At 43.9% G+C, this 26699-nt stretch overlaps 1 protein-coding gene across 1 annotated transcript in view; it reads right to left on the minus strand.

Moving 5' to 3' along the window:
* The window catches only part of dip2a (disco-interacting protein 2 homolog A), a 79463-nt gene that overhangs the window by 22864 nt on the left and 29900 nt on the right, over window positions 1-26699 (minus strand). Inside the window, 4 exon segments of the mRNA XM_069154639.1 lie at window positions 1476-1745; window positions 4673-4792; window positions 4884-5003; window positions 9383-9454. Coding sequence (XP_069010740.1) covers window positions 1476-1745; window positions 4673-4792; window positions 4884-5003; window positions 9383-9454 — 582 coding nt within the window.

The raw sequence follows: 26699 nt of genomic DNA on the forward strand, positions 1-26699 counted from the left end.
TTTGTTTACACTGGCACAGAGATCATAATTAATCAAAAGACTTCTCAATACTACGCAGACTAGTTTCACACCTCCACACCAACACAACCTCAATAACAGACAATGAAAACTGAACAGTATGATCTTGTGAACCAAGGTTGAACAGCTCAGTTGTTGAAATGGATGGCACAGCATTTTACAAGTGGTGCTATGTTGTGGTGGGAACTTGAGTTAAAAATATAAACCTGTTAATGCTCACGTGACACTGTTGTTGGAACCAAAACAATCATGGAGAACTGCACCATAAGAACTGTGGTTCCCATAACTACATATAACATGTTCACAGCGCAAATGTGTGATTTCCAAAGCAAAGGTCATGTTTCTTTGGTTGTTATAATGCACTTAAATGAAAATGTTGCCTCTGAATGTGTGATGGCCAATTGGTATTGTCTACTGCTGAAGTGAGTGACAGACAGAATCAGTGTTTGAGGGGCCAGGAAACAGGGTAATCTCAGAGATTTATTTACAGCTTCAGTCAACACCAGTCACTGCTGCTACTTTATGACAGCAACCTTGAGGGGATACGAGCCAGAGGCAAAAAAAAGAAAAAGAAACAGAAACAGACAGCTCCATCCTAATAGGATATCGTTGTGGCAGCAACACATACAGACAGGCATTAGCACGCACACACACTCACACACGCAAGTGCACAAAAGTAAGCAAGCCACCATCTCTCTTTGCTGCTGCGGAGAGACCGATGGTGATAAATCCACTGAATCTCATTAACTAGCTCGTGACGCTCACATGGCAACATGGAACAAGCCATTTTGACAGAGATGTGGCTGCGAGCTTTTTAACGTGACTGAACGACAGTGAGACGGCAGACGGCGACGACTAATTAGAAAGACGTGAATTCAAACTCTGTCGATGCGTCCTTTTGTCTTGCCATCATCGAGTGCTTTTGTGCATCTGGAGATAAGGCCTCGGAGGATAATAGATGTGTCGGACAATGCTGTCTGTCTGCGATTAAACTACCCGCTGTAGAGAAACAGTCGGCACGACATTATACAGGTTAAGATGTTGCCTTTGATATGACAGAAATTCTGACTGCCAAGGTTCACCAAACTTCTGCTGAAAGACAAATCTCAGACAATTGAAAGGTATAAAATCTGTCTTCAGACTCTGATTCATGGCTACACGTCAGCGTTCCTGTATGCACGTGTCTACAGTATATATTATAGATGGAGGAGCTTAAATCCATACAGCTGAGAAGAGGGTTCTGTAGGCTTGTTCAACAACTGCGTTTGAATGTATTGTTATGGTTGATTTAACGAAACTGAAATCATAACCTACACCTCTTATTCCAGGATGAGCGAGGTAAAAGGTGTTTGAGCAATGCTGAGCAAAACGTTTTTACCCCTGTGAAGCACAATCAACTAAAATAGTAATTAAACATACCAGATGTGATGCCATGTGAGACTGTGTGTGTCACTGACCTAGCTGGGTGTGTGCCATGAGGTCGGCCAGTGCGGTAGCTGCGGCGTTGGCGTTGAGGGCCGCGTGGGCAGTGGTGTTGGTGGTGGTGACGGATCTCCCTCCCGGGTGGGATGAGGTGGATGACGCGGAGGATGAGGTGGACGAACCCTGGATGACACGGTTAAACCAGTGCTCAACGGCTGGGTGGCCGTGGCCCTGGAAGGGCGTGGAGGTGGCCAGCCGTCCCTGCCGGCGCAGCGAGCCCTCGTCTTCCGACGCTGAGGAGGTGTCTGTGTTCGACAGGTCAAGACAGGGCAGCGTCATAACAGTGGACAAGACAATGGGGATGAAAACAAGATGGCAAAACATGCCAAAGGAAAACTTCCTCAGACCATATGCAGATGATAGATTATTTTACTTATACATACTGGACAAAGTACATATAAGCCAGTGGGATGGCAAGATGATTTCAATGAAGATGGAAGTTAATAGGCTGTTGGATGCTTATTATAAAATGGTTTATTACTTCACTGGTACAGAGTATGTTATTGATATTTTACTGGCTGTGAAAACGGCCACACTGAGACCTGGCTACACGGCAACTACATTTCAGACGAACACACAAATCAGAGTGTTTCATATGTGCAGATGACAAAAAGAGGGAGAATGAATGAGGTGTCTGGTATACTGAGCTGCAGTCTTAAAAAATATGAACGTAAAAAAAACAGTGTGAGTTGTCTTTTGAGTGTGTCAGTGTATATTACCCAACTGATACAGGTACACTTCAAGAAAATGGCAACAATAAAAACATACTGCACATTCACACATTACTAACACTGCCAAAACCGCTTCGGCCTTATCAAATGTCCCATTTAATGTTGGTGTGAAAGAAAACTTTACTAAGTGTAGTGTTTGATGAAGGGACTCTCACTTGGATTCAAACCCGGCCACTGATGGTTTTACTGCTTCTCCCTTGAGGCAACTGTGAGCAGTTGGTCCCATCAAAAATAGCCCAAACAAGAAGAGCTTCAAAGCAGTGTGAGAATCATTCAAAATGAACAGAGTCCACTTCATGTGGCAAAGCCATCAGAAATGTCAGGATCATTCAAGTTACACAACAGCAGGCTCGTCTTAAATTACTATTCTGCAGAGAACTCAGTGCAAGGCAATCATCAGTCATCGTCCATTTCAGAAAATGAAAGACTCAAGTTATAAACAGTTTGGAAAGGTCAAACATTTTGTGAACTCCCATTATTCACTACTAGCCATGTAAACAACAGCTCTTCCTCACCGGCTCCCAAGAAAACTACAAAACTCAGTCACACATTTAAAAACATTCCAGCAAAGCCTTTGAGCACTTTGAGCAAAACAAAGCTTTAATAAAGTGAAAAATCTATCGTAAATCCACTGAGAGGATGAGCGAGAGATTTAGAAAACAGAGATTAACACTGTGTGTGATCAGCACATGCCTGATGGATGTTCTCTACAGTAATGAGCCTTCATGTAATTAATCCTACTAATCACACACAGTATGTAGTTACAAGTAAAGTCCTCCGACAGACACTATTAAATCACTGTTACTTTCCTTAAGCCTCCTCTTGGCTTTGCAGAGGCTGTCAGAGGAAGGCAGGAGGAGGTGTGATTATAACAAACCAACTTAATATCTTTACAACCGGTGGACTCACGCGGGTTATCTCACATTTATGATTCTGTTTGTTATTCCCCTGCCTCTCTCCCTATCTTAGTAACCTTGACACAGTTACACAGGGGAGAGGGAAACAGAGGGTCAGAGAACAAATGCAACGTATAAACAGAGCGTTGGAAAGAATGGGAAAGAGAATAAAAGAAGGATTTGTAACAGAAAAACAGACAAAAACAAGATGAAAGAGAGAGGTAGTAATGGAAGATTTGGACGTAGACTAAAACATATAAGAGCGAAAACCTGAGCAGAGATATGCTGAGAGCGCAGTTATTATTATGCATCAATGAAAGCAAACAAAGACAGGTATATTAATGAAACTTCAGCTCACTAGCTAAAAACCTGATCTAAATTCCACTGGCTCGTCAATGGAAAATCCATTTAATCCTACTGCCTGAAGCAGATTATTACATTATTATACAACAAACATATTCGAGCTGCTAGGTCCATCTATCTTTCATGCATGCATCGTATGTTTTCTAGGTGCCTCTTCATGGCTGATTGAATGACAGGTCTTGAAGTAAAAGAAAACAGTGTTTTGCTCAGATTTGAGTTGTCCACTTAAACAAGATAAGAAATGGAAAACACCAAGTCCTATTAGTGACCAAAAACATCACTAATAGCTTTATTGCATTAATGGTCCCTGATAAACTTTTGCTAATCTTGTGAGGTCCTTTAAAATCACATCTCAGATGAAATGCTGAAAAAACTAGACAAGAACTGCAGCTTTTAAAAGAGTCAAAGACCATCTTCTATGTAATATATGTGATGTTTAGGGTCTGTCAGCCATACCTATGCATCTTATCCAAGTAGATTACAGTAAATCACTCAGAGCAACTCAAAACAACCATGAAGAGTCCCTCTCCTTCTCCTTTTCAAACCCCAATGTCTGAGCTCTTAATCCGGTTACTTGCTCCACCGCTGTGTCCTCTCTCTTTATCCAAGACTTGAGGCTTTAAGGCCCCCCACCTTATACACCAATGATAAAGTCGCTGCAGTGTCTGAGCGACTGTTATCAAATCTTACACAGATTACTTACGGAGAGATTGAAAGAAACACAAAAGGGCCATTTGGGGCATTGAAACTCTTGTAAAAAATAAACTGCAGAATGCAGTAAAATGACTGAAATTCAAATGAACAGGCCCACACAATATAAACTTTTATAAAAGCAGGCAAAACGTCGGCATTTTGAGACCATGTTAAAAATCTGATTATGCATCTATTATGCAACTCATGTGGGAAGGTCTGCATGGGAACACAACGGTGAGAAGTGAGTCCTTTATTGTCACAAAGAATGGACACATTCATCAAACGGCACATTTTCTTTCCAGTAGCACATGTTTGGCGACATCATTTTCGATCACTGGACACAACAGAATGTCAGCATCCTGCGCTCCGATGCTCATGGGATTATATGAACCAAACTAACAACCCGATGAGAACATAAACCTCGGCTGTATGCACACACCATAAAGTCTGATATAGGGGGACACAGATGTATAAGAACAGGGATCTCACCTGGCGGGGTGCATGCCTCGACAGAAGACTGAACTAGCACAGATCGTCTCTTGGAGGGCATGGGCATCTTCCTCTCTTTGTACTTTGCCAAAGCTGCTTGGACGGCTTCTGTGTGCAGATCTAAGAAAACACATCAACACAGTTTAGCTGCAGCATAGAAGAAAAAACACCAGATATTTAGAACTTTTTGTCGGCACAGACAAATTATTACCAGATCTGAAGCGTTCATCCCGAGTGTTGGCTGCCCGGGACTTGTTGTGTTTGGAACCGGGAAGTACAGCTTGGGAGGAGGCCTGGATCCTGTTGTCAATTTGCAGAGATGGATCTACACCTGCAGAGAAACAAGACCAAGGCAGGGAGAGGAGACTTTACGCAAGGGGAAAAAAACGTAGATCCTTCTCTGATGCTAAAATGCCTCAATATAAATGTCTGAAATATGAGCAAACAAAGACTTTGCGGAACGCGTCCTGGACGTCGAGCAATGGTGCCGAATACTGCTCGACTTGATCAAGTATCCACGAGCTTAATGTTAATCCGAATTTAGGCTGCTTTCTTTGAATACAGTAGCTTGGAGTTGAGAATGTATTCACTTTAATTAATCTAGCCTCTCGCACAGTTTTCCAGCTGCCTCCGAGCTTTCCAAAGGGAAGCAAATGCAAATTACACAAACGTAACCGAGAGGAGGTGATTAAGCACCATGAATGTCAAAAAGACAACATCTTCTAAGTGGAGCGTTCTAAAATTATCAAACTCTCAAACTTGTCAGCCTCGCTGTGCACTGCGTGACGCAGGCAGTGATTCATCCTTCAGCTTATGCAATCCTCATTTGAGCTTCATTAACTAACTGGTGGTTATCATCAGAGGGGAAACCCGAGACTACCGCCTGAAGGAAGGTCACAATACAAGCTCCGTTGGAAATCTTCCTACCATTGGCTTCGCTTCTTTCGCTGAAGCTGTTGTGGTGATGCATTTGAAGTATGTGAGAAGTAGAAACACTCAGGAGAAACTTAAGAAAGAATTCTGATGAGCCTTTATGCCATTACACTGAGGATATGACTAAATAAGATGAATTTGAATTTTGCTGCACAATGAAAGTTGGATCCTTATGAACCTTCTGACCTTGAGGGAGAGGCGGGGGAACAAATCGTCAAGTTCCTCCCTATTATGTTATAATAAATGCTTTTCTGCAGGTTAAAACTTTAAAAGCACACAGAAATAATGTCATCTGAACACATTAAAGAAATATCGCTGGCAGCTTGTCTGTATTTTCGTACCAAGTAATGACAGGTCTTTGCAGTTATGTTAAGTGGAGCTGAAGGACAACATCAAACACAATGGGGCAGGAGTCTGAGAAGGCAACAGAAGCTGTGCTATAACACCACATCCAACAGTTTTATAATTACATTTTCCTGACTGTAAGACAACCAGGAGGAAACATTTAGAAAGATGCCTCTGCGGATCTGTAGCTCTGTCTTGATAAACAATTTAAAAAAAAAACTAGCTACCATGTTTCCACTGACTCCTGCCAGTTTTCCACCTGCACTTAAGTTACATGTATTTCAGCAAAACTGTTGAGTTTCTGAGACCTAAATACTGCATTATTTGTAAACTGTTAAAGCAGCAGCTCAGCAAGGCCCTACATACGTGATGCTTTTCGTGTTACAAAGGATCACAACTAAGAAACTAACATCCCAGGTTACAAAAAACACAGCTAAACAAAACGGAAAGCCAAATCATGACTTTTCTTTTGCTAGTCGTCTCTCTCTGACCAACCAGTGGGAGTCAGATCTGAACACGGTGTTATCCTATCATCAGCTAGTGATGGACTGTTTTGTATATAAACAAAAACTAATAAAATATATAATTACTGTGTGTAGTTTCTAAATTGTGGTTGAATAAGTGGCCTAATATGAACGGATTCCATTGAAATAACAGTACCTTGATTAAGATTAAATGAAAACAAATGTGCTTTGAAGTGTAGCCATATTGTAGCAGGACTCCAAATCCTCGAATGGGACCCAAATAAAACATTCATGGCCAGTCCGTTGACAGTTTTGAGGTTGTTCTGGTGTTGCCGCCTCTTCTAACCTGACCCAGTGAACCACAGACTGGGGGCTGTTGCTTGTTTACCAATTATGCAAACACGTTGTCGGGGACAGAGACCTACAAAATTCAGATGCTGGATGGAGCTGGCTGACCCGTCAGACACCCAGCCAGCCGGCCGGCTGGCCAGCTATCAGCTCGGCCCGCTTTTCATCAGCAGCTTAGTGGGGATCAGTGAGCTCCACACTGTCAGCAACTCTCAGACAGCAGCAGCTCACGCACTGCAATGCTGAACAACATTCACACACTTCAAATCAACAAAACATTGTGAGTTTTTAATATCACACACACACAAAAAAAAGGCTTGAGGGCATTTAAGGACACACACTGCAAGGCGTCTGACACACGCATGGACGCGCACACACATCACATCCCCTGAGGATGGACAGACACATTAATATATGCTGTATAATATATCGCTCCGACAGTCCAGTCACACAACGGCCTTTCCTCAGCTGCCGGAGGAAATGGGTCTATAAAACAAGCCAGGACACCAGACCCGGTTGCTGGGCAGAACACCCTCGATACACACCACCCTGAGCCAATCAGAGGCACGCTCCGTCACAGCAGATGTCGTTATTGGTTCACAGCGGGCCCTGATGAAGTTTTACCACCTATCTGATGCCAGTGCTTACCTACCCGCATGGTGGCTGATGACACGCACATGTTTCACTTCCTAGAGAACAAATACGCTTTGAATTTTATGAATCAGACACAGAAATAATATTGATTTGAATGAAATTTCACTCATGCCCTACATGAATGACTGAAAGAGCTAGGACTGCTTTCATAGTCAATGAAAATAAAAAAATAAGACCAATCACTGAGGACTGGGCAAATTACATAACTATCTTCTAACTAAAGAGGTACAAATGTTCCTCAACAGGATTTAATTTAAGAAAAATAAATGATCATTCACATGCCAATCAAGAAAATTATCCAAATGTATTTACTGTAACAGAAGAGCAACACTGACAGCCATCCCAGTAAGGCCTTAACACTGCAATATAAACACTGTATGACAACAGTGAAATATGAGGCAGCAAAACGACTCATGAAATTTCGTATGGAGGTCAGAAAAAGCCCATAACCCTGCAGCTGTTAAACCCGAACCCGCTGATTCATCACGCTGGATGGAGTTGTCATTAAATCCAAACACTTCTGTTCATCCCACTGGAAGCATGTGTAGTCTTCAAAGAATCTCACCTGCTCCACAGCCTGTCCACTCCTGCTCTACATCTATCACTTCCTTTATGTGGGGTTCAGACTGAAAGGATCAAACAGTGACTGATACAAAAAAATGAGTCCACGATAAAGAGAGTGAAAGGAAGCCAGAGGATGAAGGAGACGATCCACCCAAGCTAAATAACAGTCCTGCTAACTCCAGCGGAAAGGTTCTAGCGAGCTGCCCACACCAGACTCTGGTTTCCACTTGGGCCCGGTGTTGTGAGATCAGGCCAAACCAGAGGCTGATGTGGACAGCCGATAGAGGACGCAGAAGCATGAAGCGTACAGACTGCGATTCCTCTTTGGGCTTCACCACAAACCGCCTCGATTCATAGGCCGCCAGGAGCGGCTCGGATCGACTGACTGCACAACTGGGGCTAAAAATACACTTCATAGATACATAAATATATATGCAACCCCCTACACAGTCAAACAGCATAGACGGAGGACTACACATCTCTGTCTTTCAGAATGAATAGCTCCCTTCTCAAACACCCACTGCCCGACACAGTGTGGGAAGCACATATGCGCAGTCTGGCAAAAAAAAAAAAAAAACACTGCTTTAAATAATTAGTATTCTGTAAGACAGATAAAAATCATAATCACTTCCTGTCAAGAGCGTAGCATCAGCATTAGGAGAGCAGCATGAAAAACACTTCAAATATATTAAAACGGGGATCTACGGACACACTTGTGGACCAAGTCTACACCAATCACCAACCGAGCACAGACAAACCTTCACAATCTCGATCATGCCTTCCTTCTCTCATATTTTCTCGCTCCTATTTTCATTTTTATTACCAATGACATGTGGCTGATAGAGAGCTGTAGTAATAATAACAGACACAAGGGCTACAGGGCCAACGTTAAGGACCCGACTGAAGAACGAAGGACACTCCAGCAGACAAATCTAAGTATAAATGTGTTATAAATGTGTTATAATCCCCCGCAGTATCCTTCATGACAACTTTACCACCACGTGATGTTCCATCTACTAAATACAAAGTTTACGCAACTCAAAATATTTTACTTCTGAATGCAACTTCTGAATTTTTTTTTGGGCTGTTGTCATGCTGTTTGTTTGTGTTTTAAGATTTTCATTTCTAATTTTGTTGACTCTGCCTTTGGATGACTTTTCTCTTTCTTTGTCACATCTCTGAAAACTATGATGTGGGCTGTTTAATTATAAAAGTCAAATGTGTTGCACATACTTGAAAAAAGATTCTCTTGTAATAATCTTTCTCAACTTTATGATGCTTTATCTCACTCTCTTTACTCCTGCAAGGATGCTAAGCTAACTGCTAGGCTAACATGCAGCCAGAGCTCCGAGATAAAAACCTGTTCTGGACAAAGAATTTCCTCCGGGCCTGAGAGTCTTACCTTGAATCTGTGGGATGTACGGTGCCAACAGCTTGCCTCTTTTCTTCTCATAGCCCTTCTGAGTGATGTCCCCTGCACAGACAGAGACAGAGGAAGAGAGGAACAGACAGACAGAGAGAGACAGAGAGAGAGAAGGCAGGGGGGGGGCAGAGAGATGAGTCATTAGCTCAGCCGTGCCACAGCGTTGTGTGTGTGTGTGTGTGTGCCCAAGTGGCTCAGGCTCACAATGCCAGGCTGGTTACACTGGCACCACGGGTCACCAGATGCAGGTGGGGTTAACAGACGACCAGCTCCTACCAACTAGATGTCTCTCTCAAACACACACACACACACACACACACACACACACACACACACACACACACACACACACACACACACACACACACACACACACACACACACACAGGAAGGGACACTGATATTCACACAGCATGAAAAAAAAAAAAAAAAAATCACACTGATGATAGTCTGGAGAATTTCCTCTGAATACTTGAATGATGGCATCAGCTGAAGAAGGAGCGTTTAAAAGACCATTTGTCTGGTGCGTCTGGAATATTTTCCCCTTCGGTGTTTTCACCAAAAGTAAAAATACTGCAGTCAGCATGAATTGAATCCGCCTCAGATGTCTCCCCACACATAATTAAAAGGCAGTATGTTCAAAAGGGTCGAGCTGCATGTTATTTAATAGTCATATTTGAAAAGAATGGCAACGAGTACGTTTTTCCATGCCTTGAATTTAAGTACAATACATGAAAGAAGAGATGAATGAGAGCAGAGGGAGACCGAGAGGTAAGGATCCAGACGGGCGGTCAAAGAGAGAAGGTGAAGTTAAAAGGCTAAGTAATATTATAACTCTTTAAATATAGTGAGGCCTGAATAACTGAATAACACCGTGATGATGTTTTACAATATTGGGGGTCCTTGTCAAGCTGTGTGTGCTGGATTTGGGACCAACAAAACACCTGCTGGTTCTGCAGGAAGGGGTCTACACACCTCAACTTTTGCACGGAACTGTATCTCATCTCTGCTCTTTGTCACTGGACTTGGTGAGGTGTAACGTAGACTCACTGAGGATAGCCAGCGGTCAGCTGTTTAAATAGAGATACAAATAATAACAATGAATGCCAAAGAAACTCTAATAAAATCTAAATACACAACACTGGCACAGTTTCTGTATCGGATGTTTGTTGGTGATCGAAGAGGATGAAGTCACATTAAAGAAAATGATGAAACAGCTTGATGTGACCTGGATCTGGGTAATCCAAGTATCATGCATGACGCAGTAATAATATTAGAAAAATTCCTCATCTTCATTGTCATCACGTGTCAAAAGTAGTGTTATGAGCATCACCATATGATCCTGGTAGCTGCAGATTTTTTTAGGAACTAAGAGAAACAGTAAACGGCACTATAATTTTAGCTGTCACAGTGTGGATTGTTTCATTAAGTGGCCTTCACTGCCTTTTTCCAAGAGGAAAGAAATGAGTAAAATACAGTGTCTCAGTAGTGTAAACAAACGTAGAACAAACGAGCTCATCAGTAAATGACAGCATCACCAAAATGCCAAAAACGTTGCAACACATTTCTGTCCACGTGAGGTCGAAACACAGAGAAGAAGGTCTCTGAGGTTTGGCTGCTTGTGGATGATCTGTGGCTGTAAGATGTCATTGTGCTGCTCTATAGACACTGCTGCAGGCCATGCTGAGGCTGGAGACTTTTTTTTTTTTTTTTGCTCACAAAAGGCGTATTGATTCGCTCAGAGAGGGCTGTCGGTCAGCCCTCTCTGAAACACAAACCTCGAGTACACAACTATGCTCCTCTCCCACACCTCTAAAGATGGATGTAAACAAACAGGACAGGCAGCAGAGCCGTGAGAGACCGAGGGGCCGCGTGGAAAATACGCCAGACAGACATCCGGACTGTCAGGAGTGTCAAAGTCAAACAGCCACTCGACGCAACGTTGTTTTGGAAGGAAGCTTGAAACGCTCACACAAGTCAACGCGGGATCTCAGTGTCACTTTCCACCAGCTGAATAGAAATCACGCTGTGCCCTTTACATTCATCTCTTCAAGCTCTCAGCGGGGGGTCACGGGGGTGGAGGTCAAGTGAAAAAGCAATCGTGTTCAATAGAGCTATCTGAACACAAAACCCTGATTAAATGTCTCCACACGTGATCCCATTTTGTCGCCCTTCCCCAGGGAATACTTTATCTCCATGCTCCTTTTGAAGTGTTAATTCCTTGAAGGTAGACTGTGCACATGCAATCTTTAATTCAACTTTCCATTTGACCTTTCCCATCATACAGTGCGTCCTTTTGGCGTTTCACGTTGATATATATTTTCTAATTTAGACATGTCACTTGATGATATATGTTTCCAAATTCGCTTGAACAAAATATTCGTGTGACTGTCTTTGCCTGTTCTTCAAGCCTCTCGAACACAACAGTGTACCAGTGTGAAGGCAGGTGTTGTTGGTCCCACTGGTTGCCGCGCTGCCCGCTGGTCCTGAGTCACCAGTAACAAGTGAATGCACTGTTAAATGTCCAGGAGAGATGGAGGCTCACAACAATGCAGCGCTGTCCACAGGCCGAGTCGGCTGACCTGACACTGACTCTTTCTGGTGATAAGCTCTCTGTTTATGTGTGTGTAAGTATGTGTGTACATCAGTACATGTCTGTGTGCGTGCCAGCGTGTCTGAGTTTGCACACCACAGCAGCCAACCAGCTTGACAAGCACACAATGGAGGGCTATTCTCTGCGGCGGGCTCCGAATTCAGGCTAGCAGGCCTCGGTGGCTGGGCAGCCCCACACTGATCCATCAAGCTATGTCTCTGTGAAGCTCATCTTTTGATATGAGAACAAACAGCTTAGTCATTAAATATGGAGGGATGGACTCAGCCATTCAAAGGTAAACAATGACCGTTACCCTGAATCTTAACAAACAAAACAAGGATTTCAATATTTCCCGCCTAAGTGTGTAGGAACGAGTGAGTTTGCATTTGTTTGCACGTATACCGCATGTGTGCATTATTCACAGACAAACACTCTATTTCTCCTCTGTTCGAGCTCCAAAGGAGAAAATTGGGAGGATTCAAAGGTCAATATGTGGCCTGCTGCCTGGGGAATACCAGAGGGGGGAGAGGTTGGTGGGACAGAGGGAGGAGACAAATGGAAAGATGGATCGAAAGAGGCCGAGCACCTATGCTAAATTGCACAGTCGCAAAAGATGAGCTGGAGGTTGCAGTATATTTACAGCAGAGGGAAACACTTAATTTGACCCCTTTCAACCTTCTGCACTCACTCCAGGCTGAGCCATGTAATTGAGCTGTAAAGAAAAAAGTACTTCCTCCAAACAAGGAGGGGGAAGGATGGAGGGGAGAGTGAATAAAAACCAAGAATGAATGCGTCAAAACAGGAGATGAACAAAAGCGTAGGAGGGAACAGTGAGAGAGAGGATGGTGGTTGGAGGATAAGGGGCTCAGCTTTCTTTTATCAGCCAGCATCCACCTTCATCAACACCACGCTCTTTTGTTCTCTCCATCCCGCCACTCTAACCTCTTCACCTTCATCTCAACCCTTGAGGGCTCGCTGTCCAAACATACCGAGCGTTCCTGTCATCTTCTGACCTGCAGACACTTTCTCTTTTTAGTTACCTTCAGCAGCATCTTGCGAAAGAGTGAAAATAAAATCAACAGAGGGATATCATGTCCAATGTCCACATTATCTGGGCGTATAAATTCTAGTCTTATGACAACAGTCTCCATTCATTTGAACTGACAAAATCGTATTTCCCGGAGACTATTTCTTCCGGCACACAATCCAATGTTGTTACCGTAAAGATTCCCCTCACCCGACCCTCCATCCAATTTGGAAAAAGAGATGGTAAATCTTGCGAGACCCAAAACAGTGACAGCAAGAGAGCCCGCCGTCCTCTGCTTTGTCTTATTGACTATAATTGACTGATGGCTCCTGACTGAAGCTGCTCCTCCAATGAAGCCCATTAGAGAATTACCTTGCATCTCCCCAGACGGAGCTCTTCCATCAGGGAGATACTGAAAGGCAGCACATTCCTCTACAAGCCAGCACAAACACATTGAGCACAGATAATGAAACACTGGCTTACTTTAACGAGAAGAGTGAAAAGGAATCAGTGACAGGACATGGTGTATACATTCACATGGTCACACACGTGCTCGACAGGGATGTCAACTCTTGCTCTCGACTTTTCTCCCTCAGCATCACATGCGTGTGCATGCGAAGGAACACGTGCATATAAACAGAAGCAGCGAGGGCTTGACAATCACACTGCAGTGGACTCGAGCCCTGCATCTGTGTGTCCTCTCCTGCTGGTTTCCTATTAAAAAAAACTGAATGCACATTCACAGCCTGTGTGTGTGCAAAAGTGTGTGTGTGTGTGTGTGTGTGTGTGTGTGTGTGTGTGTGTGTGTGTGTGTGTGTGTGTGTGTATGTAGCCGGCAGACCGTCTGTGTGCCTGCCAAGCTATGAGTCTCCCACAGTAAGCAGCACGAGGACTAGATGATAATTTAACATTAAATCTGTATTGTTTAATTTACTCATATTAAGATATAGGTTTCATAATTGTTTGAATTGTATTTCTATGCATCTAATAATTTTTATAATAATATAAAACAGCAAATTTTCACATGTAAGGAGGTGGAAATCAGAGTTTTGACATTCTTGGTTTAAAAATTGTTGTTGACATAATTTTCGGTCAAAAGTAAAAAAATAAAAATAAAAAAACAGGACGAATCGAGGTTTACCAAAATCTCTTCTAGAACCGAAGACACATAAGTCTTTATCAAACATGTCAATAAACATCTGCTGTGACAATTAGAGCAACACAACTGTCCATATCGTCCAGTCAACAGCCTTCAAGCCTCTCACGCCTGCAACACACTGCCACCCTCTCTTCTTAAGGGGCCGACAGCAGAGAGGTGGCCCCACCCATCCATCCTGTCAGTTCCTCTGCCAGTCTGACCCACAATGTGCCAACGCTGCTGCCAAGCCAGCAATCAGGCTGTCTGCCCTTCAGCCACAGAAAACCGCAACTAAATATTTAGGCAGGGCAGCATTTGCTCTCTAGACTTGTGTGTTGATTCCAGCAAAGGCAGATGCGGCCAGCTGTCATTTAGCATTAGCTCTCCCGCATACAAATGTCAGTTTTACAAATTTGGATTAAAGCTTTGCCCCTGACAGACAGTTTAAATCTGGTCATTTCTCCACTGCATATTTGCAGGGGATTGTTTCTGTGAGGATCCAAAGTGAGCATCATCGCATGATAAAATGCTCACGTACGCATGTGCTTATTAGATCTTTACATATCTAGGTTTTGAAAACGTGCCTGTAACTGCTGAGAAAAAAAAGAGCACAGACACGAATAGGAGACAAAAAGAAGGATGGATGGAGAAGGAGCATGACAAACTCAACCACATGTTTACCTTATGAGTCTGTCTAAAAATCACTGTGCAGGCTGCAGAAAAAGTAAAACGATAGTGAGTGGTGTCCACAAGCAGACTCTTATTAAACTGTTTTAACACACACACACACACACACACACACACACACACACACACACACACACACACACACACACACACACAAAAACAGGCAGGCCGAGTCACTCACATGCAGAAGCCAGAGGAGCATGCAGAGCAGCGGTGAGACGTCTTCAGCTCAGAGTGAGGACAGACGGAGGGACAGCAGAAGAAGAGGCCAGCGGCGCTACACAGGCAGTCAGGTCAGCGGAGGCTAAGTAGCTAATACTGGCTAACAGGCCAACTCTGAGAAGTCCTGCTGTCAGAAGTCAGGCCCTTCAGCATCCTTTGTTTCCTTTCATAGAAAGAGCAGCAGAATGAACAAACCCCATCTCCCTCATTCTGCCTTCCTATCGCTCCCCACCCTCTCGCCCTCTCTCAACCCCCCTTCTTCTCCTCCTCCTCCGCCTCCTCCTCCTCCATCGACTGCCCCTGACATCCCACCCCTTCTCCCCCCCCCTCTCGCTCTCTCTGGCTCTTTCCATCCCTCCCTTCTTCTCTCTCCTCCCAGAGAAGGTCTCTACAAAGCCAAGCTAGGCTGCAGGATTAGGGTGTCAAAGCAGACCCCTGCCCCCCACCTTCCCACATACCGATCTCACACACACGCACACGCACACGCACACACGCACACACACAGTGTAAAGCTACCATGAAGAGGGCTCGTTACCCTGTTACTACACGTTCACGCAGGTCAAGTTACAGAAGATGGAGAGAAAGCTTCTGTTCCGATGTAGGGCAACCGCAGCTTTACAGTTAAGGCTTGTTACAACTTTAAAAAGACCACAGTAGAACAACAGAGATCAACAACAATGTTGGATGGCGGCTGTAACCGCACAAAAACACGGACAGCCAGATCACGCCTGCCAGCCTCTCTAACCTCTGATTGCTGTAATTCTGCTGCAAGTTTCACCTCAAAATCACTTTGTGAAAAGCCTGTAGTTGAAAGAAAGCAGAGGCGACGCTGGGTAGGGTTACCTTTGATGTGGAAGAAAACACTGGTAAGAGTACTACAGCGGTCCCACCGGGTTTATCACCCTCCTCTCCGTGCACATTAATATTTCATTTTAGAAATTAGTGACCTATTCACCCTGTGGCGGTAAGTTTCATTGAACACCTGCATGTAATTAAGCTAATCATTGCTTGGGAGCACACACTTTAATGAACCTACACACACACACTCTCGAGCAAACACCAACACACAACAGATGAGCTCGTCCGTGTCTGTGGATTGAGATGAACTACATGTGACGTATAGTGGGTCAGTCACCCTCCGTGTGTTGTCTTAAACTCATGTGATCTGAGGCTATTCACCTGTTAAACCACGTAAACTGACAGGAAACAGAAACAAAATAAACCTCTGTTCAGTGTAATAAAGTCCAAAAGAAAAAGCCCGGTGGCAAGTAGGGAAATTTATAATTAGAGATTTATAAATTTGTAGATCAATTAAGCGACAAAAAGTAAACTGACATTACCACTGCTTACCAAAGATTTTGTCTCATGCAAAAAATGACTGATTTCTCTGTCAACCATAATTTCTTTGTTCCAGTAGATTTACATGAACGTGGAAGAGTGACACCAAGGAAAGATGAGCCACTCACTGCAGCTCGACACAAAATAGGGACGTTCCTGGGGCTAAATATAGTCTTGTACATTTTTACACAATTGAATTGTAACTAAAGCCCTATTTATGAATAAGTTATATACATTTTGTCAGAAATTGTAAAAACAGAATTCAGGGTAAATAAGTACAAAGAGACCCACCTCGTTAAGTTGATGTGACCAAACAGAAAGATGATTCATAGTTCTAACTGCCAAACATTTGCTGGTTTTGGCTTCCCAAGTGTAAGAATTTGATGTTTTTCCTATATGATACTAAATTTAGTATCTCTAAAATAAGGGATCAATAGCCAAATCAAACACACAGTTTGAGTGTCACCTCAATCTCTGGGAAAATACAATGTAATGAACATCTTTTCTGTTAAATTGTATAGACAAAAGAAAGAAAAGTAATCAGTTACACAAAAAACTAATCAGCAGATCACTCAGTAATAAAAACATTGTTACAACTTTCTGTGTAAAAATGTTACTAGAAATGTACTATATTAATAACATAACTTATTGGGTATATTTCGCTGCTCTACTACAATACTGCCATATATTGATGGTTTTACATGTTGTCCCTGGGCATTTTCAATTTGGGTAAATGCATTTTTTTCTAGCTAAATTTTAAATTCAAAGTTAAAAGGTTTAGAGCCAGGAAAACGTCTTTTATTTTACCCCACCGCATTGAACAAGAGTTCGCAGCAGTCCTGGACTTGTTTCCATTTCAGTTTGATAACAGGCCAAATCATTCTCAGTCACATATTGAATGTGGCTTCCTGCTGCACACATCAGTATCTCTCAATCAAGCCCAAACGATTATTGTAACCTCTAGGCTGTAAGAAATATGATTAACCATCTATTCTTTTGTGCTGCTGAACTCACACCGAATAGCAAGAATGCACAAACGCAGGATCGTTTATGAGACACACATCCAACTGGAAGGTTAAAAAGACAGTCAGGGTCGGAAGGAAGGAGGGTAAGTGTCGCAGAAAAGAGGGGTTGATTGGAGATGACAAGGAGCTTGAAACTGAGAGCCAGCTGGAGAAACGTAGGGAGGAGGGAAGGGGGGCAGAGGACTAACCGGGGAGGCTTTAGGGAGACTTTAGAGACAGAAGGAGGCGATGAGGAGAGAAAAGAGAGAGGAGGGAAAAAAAAAAAAAAAAAGGAGGAATAACAGAGGATATGATTAAAAGGTAATGACTTCCTCTTCCTTCACCAGACACACACACACACACACACACACACACACACACACACACACACACACACACACACGCACACACACAACCCTGATCCTAAAGCGCCTGGGCGTCTCTTCGTCTCTATCCATCAGCAGCTCCAATCACACTGTCGTATCGCTTTTAATTAAGTAGTGCCACCGAATTAGGAGACTGAACGAACCCTCCATTACCACTTTGCTGATACATAACCCTCTCATCACATATGCGCGCGCACACACACACACACACACACACACACACACACACACACACACACACACACACACACACACACACACACACACACGCAGCCCAAAATCCCTCTCCATCCCCCAGGCTCTGTATAGCGGGTGAGCAGACAGACAGCGTGAATAATAAGACATTAGATGCAGCGCTGCCTTGCACAGGGGGGCCCCTGCAGCTGTGCACTGATTTGGGGAGCAGACAAGAGGGGTGGGTTGGGGGGGGGGGGGGGGGTCGTAATTAACAGTCATAAATAAACAGCGACACTGTGCGCACACACATCAAAGGAACACACACATGCTGAGACCAGTTCGCCCAAAGAGACAGATGCAGATCAACTCAAGAACAAATGCCAAGGCAGAGCAGGGATCAGGTCAGTGTACGCACAAACACACACACACACGAACGCACACACATTGTTGTGTTCATTTACAGTATGGAGGCCGGAGGGATGCTCAGTAAACGGGTTACTTCAGTGTGTGTGTGTGTCAGTTTGCCATTCTTCAGAAAAACCACACGCTTTAGGAAGTGAGGTGATTTCCACCGACTTGACAGTTAATGAGCCACTTGAGTGTCAACGAGTGTCCTCACAAGTATCTAAATGTGTGTATTTGTGGGATTAGGAGAGAGGGGTTGATCTGGCTCCGGTCCCAACGCATTAATCTCAGCTCTATTTCGTCATATGATATGCAGGCAGGACTGAGCTGAGTGATGTGCTGCGTTTCTGGCTCTCAGCCAGATTTTCAGGATGTGTAAACATGTGTCTCACCCACATAAGCAGCAGCAGAAACTGTTCTGTCGGAGCGCACATACGGCTCAATCAAACCAGGGACAACTAACTACTGCAGTATCTGTGCTAGTTTAGGAAAAGCATAAACCAAATCTGTAATCCTGTTGACCTCAACGGTCATATAGTCGAGTTGCATTGTGAGTGCAGTTTTCTTTCCACATTCTTTTCATGATTTAAATCTGCTAAAATTAAAAAAAAAAAAAAAAAAGTTTAAAGACACCAGAGGGATGCAGAGTAAGAGACTTTAATTTATACGTATCACAACAAAGTAATGATAAATAATGACATATTATATTGCCTTTACACATCTGAAAACTGTGTCACAGAAAGGTATTCAGAACTAGACCGTCTCATTGTGTGTGTGTTGGTGCGTCTCCATGCGTGTGATTTGTAGAGCGAGATATTGGTGCGACAAGCGTGACCAGCGTGGGAGCCTCCGAGTAAAAGCCTGCACCCCGAAACACAACAATATGTTCACAGCCAACAAGCACTAGCGGGCCTCCAGCTCCACTGCGATGGACGAACTACTGCACTTTACATCTTGATAGCTATGAAGTGCCAACTTCACTGCACTCCCTGATGGTTCACCTCTCCAGTAACACACTTGTAAATCAGCTGTGCGAGTGGTGACAGCTGCCAGATCTCTCCTGAGCTGCAGAAAGCCATGTGGGCTACTGTCATCTGGCTAACACATCCGAGCTGATGGTGTTGTTACGGAGAGCTGCAGGAGCGAAACCAAAAATAGTCCCATCAGCCAACTTGTCCTCAATTGAACTCTCCCAGAAAATGACATATGCAGCAGTTATTACGTGAGCTGGAAGTGTAGCCTTCGCACCAGCTAACTGCCACACTGGTGAAATGAGCTGCTGGGAGAGTGAAACTGCACCATGTACTGGGTTGTTTAGTTCCTCAGTCTGAGCGGTTTTAAGGGTGAATAAATGGAGCCAAAGCAAAGTCCAACTCATTTCCACTCAAATCCTCCATTCAGGGGATCACAGCTCCATCCACAAACTCAACAATGTAATTTGTCTCGATTCAAAAGTCTAAAACACAGAATGGCCGCTCTAATGGGAAATCTGCTGCTATTGTCCAGATGCTTTTCACTGCGCTCAGCCACACGTGCTGCATGCAAGTCCGACCGGCTGACATTCCTCCAGGGAGCTGTTAAAAAGCAAGAAACTTTTTTTTTCACACCGATTATAAAATGCAACGGGACATGCACACAAGACAAATACAACCTGCCAGATCATTTTAAGTTCTTTGGAGCCCTCCAAAGTAAGCCATACAGAGACACTTATAGCAACCCGTCATAATACAGAACTTTTTCTCCCGACTGTAGCTCCCACCTACTTGGCAGATGCAGCTTACGGCGCGTCCGGCATCCACCCTTTGTGGAGAGAAACCCTGCATCTGTGCTGTTTGAGATACGAAGCTCCCACCTCCGTGAGTCCTGCTCAACTTCTCCGTACGGTCTCGAGAGGATGCGGAGAGATTTATTGTGTTCTTCTTTGCCTGGTTATTAACATATGAATGGCCACGTTTCTCCGGCTTGACACAGGCTTACCATTAAGATCCTCGCCTATATACACACACACACACACACACACACACACACACACACACACACACACACACAACACACACACACACACACACATATATATACACTCTTGCTCTAGTGAGGGATGGGAGAGTGCACACAAGACACGCTAAACATCTACACATGGGCACCGTGTCGATCCAGTTAAAGGGTGCACACACGTAAATACACTGAGCGGTGTTAGATGTGCAGGATTTTGTCCCCAACTGTGTGTTTGTGTGTGTTTATCCATATCTATATGTCAGGGTGACGGAGCTACGCGGCCCCGGTCCAAGTCCAACAAGCCGTGCGGCAAAGTCTTTTGTTCCTCGCCTGTGATTCATGACCGGGTGTTGGTGGGAAGCCCAGCATCAGTGTGTGATTACAGGAAAGTGTGAGTGCCCTCGTTTAAGCCTTTCAACAAAGAGACATACCAGGGCTCGTTATTTCCTGTCATCATGTGAAATGGTATGTTTCTAAATATACACAGCTCTTCACAGCCAGCAGAGCAGGACTCTCCAGGTGAGGGAGGATCAACACAGCAGCAGTGCAGGTCAACAGAACGAGCACATGGACACACAGTGTGTGCTCAAGCACAACCATGTAGCTTACAGCTGTCCATACAAACAGACAAACTGAAGGCTGCTTTGTTAAAAAAAATAAATAAATAAATAAAATAAAATAAATAAATGTTGTCTGCCTTCTTTAAAAGGCAGGCTTGTTTTTGTTGTTCTCATCAAATTACTAAATTGAATTTTGGGATGTTTTATATTGTTCTGCACAACATTTTAAGCACATTGAGGACCACGATCCCTGCAGCGCTCTTCACTTCTCACAATTAGAGAGGCGAGCTGCAACATGATGATTTTCATTGTCAAATTATCTCTGTATTAGTATTTTGATTCCTCTATTAAAGTCCTCCTCCACTCAAACATGCGTTTTTCTTCTTGTTTCCGAGTGTTCAGGTGTCATCGTGCCGAATGAGCCATGTGCAGCAAAACTAGAAGGGTGTTTTCACATTCACCTGCAGAAGGGGGAATGTTTCTCTGTGCTTATTGAGAATCTGACTTTAAGGGGCGGGCCTACAAGCGGATTTGTAAAATCACAACCAGTTTGGAAGCTGATCTTGGTCGTAGTGTACTTCGTATGATGTGGAGTCTACAGTGCACATATACAGAGAAGGGACAGTGACGGAGACATCTCGTGTCCACGCAGTTCAACTTTAGAATGAAATATATTTGATTGTTCATTGATTCTGACTGCTGACCTGTCCGGGGTCCGCCCACGACCCCGTTCAGGATAAAGCAAGTATAAATGGTTGGATATTACGACTTTTGATATAAAACCATATCAGACACAAATTATTATTAGAGGTAGATTATGTTGCATTCATCTTAAAGCATCCATCATGTCTGGAGGGGATCTTTGCATGTTGAGTTTAAAAAAATGTGAAAAATGACCATCGCGATTTTTCAGAGCCGAAAGTCTTGCTTCTTTTATGGGACTCCTTAACTTTATGCACTCCAGTGCTGATGCTGCCTTTCTGTATCACAGAGTAGATTACAGAATGTGTAAACAGTTACTGCGGGGAATATACAGCACGACACGGCCTAATCACAAACAACACATGCTGCCAGCGTTGCACAGATGACATCAACAAGTCAAATCTGAGCTCAGCGATAAAGCAACACCTTCAACGGAGCAGGTACCTACGGTGGGACTCTACTTGTGCCGACTTCTGGAATTGGACCAATAAATCAGCCAGGGAGTTGTAGAAGTCCTATACGAGTCAGGCTGTCGCGCAAATTCTTAAAAAAATCCCTCGCAATTAAGAAGCTAGAGTCGACAACTGTCATTTCTTATCAATAAATGACTTTAATGATTAATGAAACAGTCATTTCAGCAATATCAAGGGTACAGGGTTTTTACTGAATGATACGGATCATATTTAGACGGTGACTTTGAAGTGCCTTCATGTCTTTTGCTCACAGATGCACGTCCTCTTTTTAACATAAACGAACAGCACGACGAGTCGACCTAACCGGGCACTGGACAGGATGACCACCAGTCTCACCTCTTCTCAAACACCAAACACTCTGTTCCTCACTTTCCATTTCCCGTCCTCTGTATATCGCAAACCCACCGTTCCAGCACCTAAAAATATACAGTCGAGGTGTCCAAAACACCCTCCCCTTCATATTCACACTTCACCTTACAGACCTGCAGTCATACACCTGCATATTTATTATGCAATAGCTGTTTGAAGCCAAGTAGATTATAAGATCCTACCCGAACATTAACCTTGTTTCTTTTCCTACAATCCTCCCAAAAGCAGGAACTTTACACTTTTTCTTAAACAACCACATCATCTCCATCTTCACATGCATATTCATAACGTAAAAAAGTTTAAAGTTTGCAACTCTCAACAACTAAAACCTTTCTCGCTTCTTCCCTTCCTCCTTCCTGCCCTTGTTCTCCTCCTCTGGTCCTGCTTATATCAGTCTGTGTCAATGCAGTGGTGACAGGATGATTTATGAGGATGAAATAAAGACGTAAACTTATGATGTAGCAAGACAAGAACATCTGAACTGAAAGAGGTGCAGGTCCCTTGGGAAATACTGAACCCTTACAAAACTTTTTGTCACTACTCCCCCGTAGTGAGCACTTTATAGCTCATACGTATGCGTGTGATTGCTCGTCTATAATTCAGCTTTCTCTTTACTCCGTAACGCAACCGGGTGAACTGTGCTCCTCTGGCTTCACTCGAGCAATTAAGAGGAGCAGTGATAGCGCTCTCAAGGCCAGACTTAAGCCTTTTAAATTTTAACACCACAGCTCAACACTGTCCCGGCCCCTTGTTAACAAGACCGGGGCTGGCTGGAGCATCTGGAGGCCCTCAGACAAAATATTTATTACTGGAGGAGAAGAACACAATTTGCTGCGTGTAAACTGACAGACAACATAGTTACGTATGGTATCAACAGTATGAGCAGGTTTTTGTAGTCTGAAAGTTTTACTCCGCCGTTATACATCATTGTCCAAACATGCGTCACCGATGTTTGAGATGTTTCACTTGGACAAGATTAGCTTTGAATAGAAAGAAAGGAAAGTGCGTGCGTGTCTCATCCGAGATCCATCTTCCCACCGCCGCACATGTACCGTACGCCAGTGACAGTATATATACGGCACACATAGACACATATCCACTCACCTATACACAGTGAGCAACACACTAATGAGAGCACGAGGAGACAGTCCAGCTGGAGCACATGTGCAGAGCTCCCGTTCTAATGAGTCCATTAGTCAGTGGCACAGCAACCCACGACTGCTACCACACGCACAGGCACGCATCGACATGAACACACACATGCACAACGTGCACACTTCCAGCACACCCTTTAACATATTCACGTTTCACATGTTCACCTCTGCTGCCCCTGAGCAACAATCAGACCTCAACATCGACATGACACGTCAACCCCGGTAACAGTGGGAATAGCGTTCCTGTCAAACAAGCTTATCGTGTTACCAGATAGCATCTTGCCCATCCCCACTGGACTGCAACACTGACGGTTTAATAGTGGTGGGCTTCTGTCTGATCTGTCCAACAGAGGGCGCTAGAGGGACGTGTAGCCTCAAGGCTTCCACACCACCACTTCTCTGACAGCCTCTCCTTCCTCATCTCTTCTAACCTGGTCTCCTCATCCTCTTCCCGCTCTTCGTCCCAACTTTCTTCTGACATAAGGGGACATAGCTATTTATGGATTCATCTGAAAACAGTTTCTTCTCGTTTGTGTTGGTCTTTGTGGGTTCATTATTTCAATGTTGTCATGCTGGAGTATAACTGAGAACCATAATTGATAACACACCATTAAAACACAGTTTTTGGCTATTAACAGCATAATTCCACTATTGGCCTGAGGCAGCATATTGGCTCTCTAATGAGTGTGTGAGACATACTGTAGTAATCACTAGCAGCTTTCTGACAAACCCCAACACTGTCAAATAAAGAATGAAGGACTGAGCAGTACTCACAGTATGCAAGTAAACCTTCGGAATATGCACGTCAATGCATGAGAAGTGGCTGCACTCAGCCTGTGCTCATCTATCACTGCGCTTGTGTGTGTGTGTGTGTGTGTGTGTGTGTGTGTGTGTGTGTGTGTGTGTGTGTGTGTGTGTGTGTGTGTGTGTGTGTGTGTGTGTTTCCTAATAAGTGGGCTCCTAATGAAGCTGAGCTCTGTGTGATCAGCTCTCTTCAACAAAGTCCAAGCAATAAAAAAGCAATCACTTTACCACCACGGCACAAGCACAGAGCTGCTCTTACGAAAGATAGCGAGCTCTTGACCCGGCGAGGAGCCGTCATCCGTGTGTTTACAGCACGACTGCAATGATCATCTCTGTTGCTTTGAGAGGTACAATCTATTAATGTATGGGTAATCTGCAGCAGGTGGAGAGCAGATACCTTTGTTAAAAGCTGCTTCTAAAGTGGCTTCTAACACTGACTGAAATCTCAGATGATGCTCGGAAAAAATGTAAGCTGTATCTGAATGTACTATGTATTGAAGTTACTGCACGAGAAAAAAATAGTAGAAATACAAATATTGCTCAATAAGTGGTTTCCGTAAATTTGTGAAAGACTCGGGTGCATGTACGTGGTGGGAGTTTTTGGAGATCCCTGCGATTGCGCATTGTTGGTTTACATCGCAGTCAACAAAGAAGTGTTTAGATCTGCGTTTCGATAATGAGACGAGCCCGACCTTGATTATGACGCTTATGCAGTACACCTTTGAACACAGACTCAGCTACTGATAGCAGAGGCAGTTAAGTACCGAAATGAGCCGTGTCTCTTTATGCGCAGCCAGAGTGCTGAGAATGCAGATGTGGGCCAGTGCAGACGTAGAGAGGGGGGGAGGGGGGGTTGTGAGAGAGAGGGAGGGAGGGAGAGACGAAGGGAGATATGCAGGGATGAGTGACAGATGTCTGCTCTTTACTGTACCTACACGAGCGCCATGCCAGCCTGTGACATATCCTCAAAGGCATTTATAATGCTGATGCAGCTGCGCGGCTCCCTTCATGCTGAACTAATCTGCGCTGCGTACCGGACGCTTCCTTTCCACCCGTTGACTGAAGGTCACCACTGACTGAACAGGGACAAGAGCGTGAGGGTCTTCTACATGTAAGAATGGCTCTAACACATAAAGTATTCCTGTGTGTGTGTGTGTGTGTGTGTGTGTGTGTGTGTGTGTGTGTGTGTGTGTGTGTGTGTGTGTGTGTGTGTGTGTGTGTGTGTGCGTGCATGCGTGCGTGCGTGCGTGCGTGCGTGTGTGTGTGTCAAGCAGGGCTTTATCACTGGTGAGTCATCAGTGAACCAACCCACTACAGAGAAATGGACAAAGGGACTAACTTCAATGTAACAGTATGCAACACAGCAGTTTCTGTGCTCTGCTCTCTATTTTGAGCTTTACTTCAAAGGGACTGAATACAAAAGAACACGTTAGTAAGAAATAAAACAGGCTATTTTGACTTCAATACTTTCCCTTGCATACAGTCAAGTGAAGTATGACTGAGAAGAGAGAGCAGCAGAACAGGAATTTTGATAATAGTAGCATGTCATTGTAAATACTCGTTTTAGCCTGTTATACAGTCCCAAACGTAGGAAGACATCATGTGGTGCAAAGTTCAGCTGCCATTAACATAGACGCCATACAGTGCGTCTCAGAGTTCTTGCATATATTTTGTGCTCTGACAACGGCCTTTATGGCATTTCCTGGAAAATAGGAAGCTCCTCTAAAAATAGTGGTAAAGATGGAAACAGAAAAAAGAAAAGGTTCGTCAGTCTAGATTATAGCCTTGTTGTTTGTATTGGGACAGAGCTTCTCTTCGTCTTCCCACTCTCTCGTCGCTCTCAGAGTGCAGACAAACAATACCTCGTGTACATTTCACCATCATTTATCCATACATTCCACCAAGTATGACATAATTCCTTATAAGGGTCTTTTTCCACACTCTCTGCAGTAGATATGCTGCGATGTGTTTCCATGAATGTTCTGGACGCTCCCCTGAGGGTACCTGGCCTTGGCATGAAACCTGCCTGCCTGCCTGGGTAAACGCCTGCTACAAGAGGGGGAGACATGTGCTTTGATGTGTCTGGACTGGTGGGATTCACTCGAAGACAGATGAGGGTGAGAAAAAAAAAGAGGGGAGGGCACGTGTAAAGGGTAAGGTGTTGAGAGATGGAGAGAAAACAGAGGGAAAAAGAGCAGAGAGGGGGAAAGATATTGATTGAACAACAGCAAGAAGAGAGAAAGAGAATATAAATAAAGGAAG

The sequence above is a fragment of the Embiotoca jacksoni genome, unplaced genomic scaffold, assembly GCF_022577435.1.
Source record: "Embiotoca jacksoni isolate LCO1_2020_lvr unplaced genomic scaffold, fEmbJac1.0.p SCAF_2, whole genome shotgun sequence".
NCBI lineage: Eukaryota > Metazoa > Chordata > Actinopteri > Embiotocidae > Embiotoca > Embiotoca jacksoni.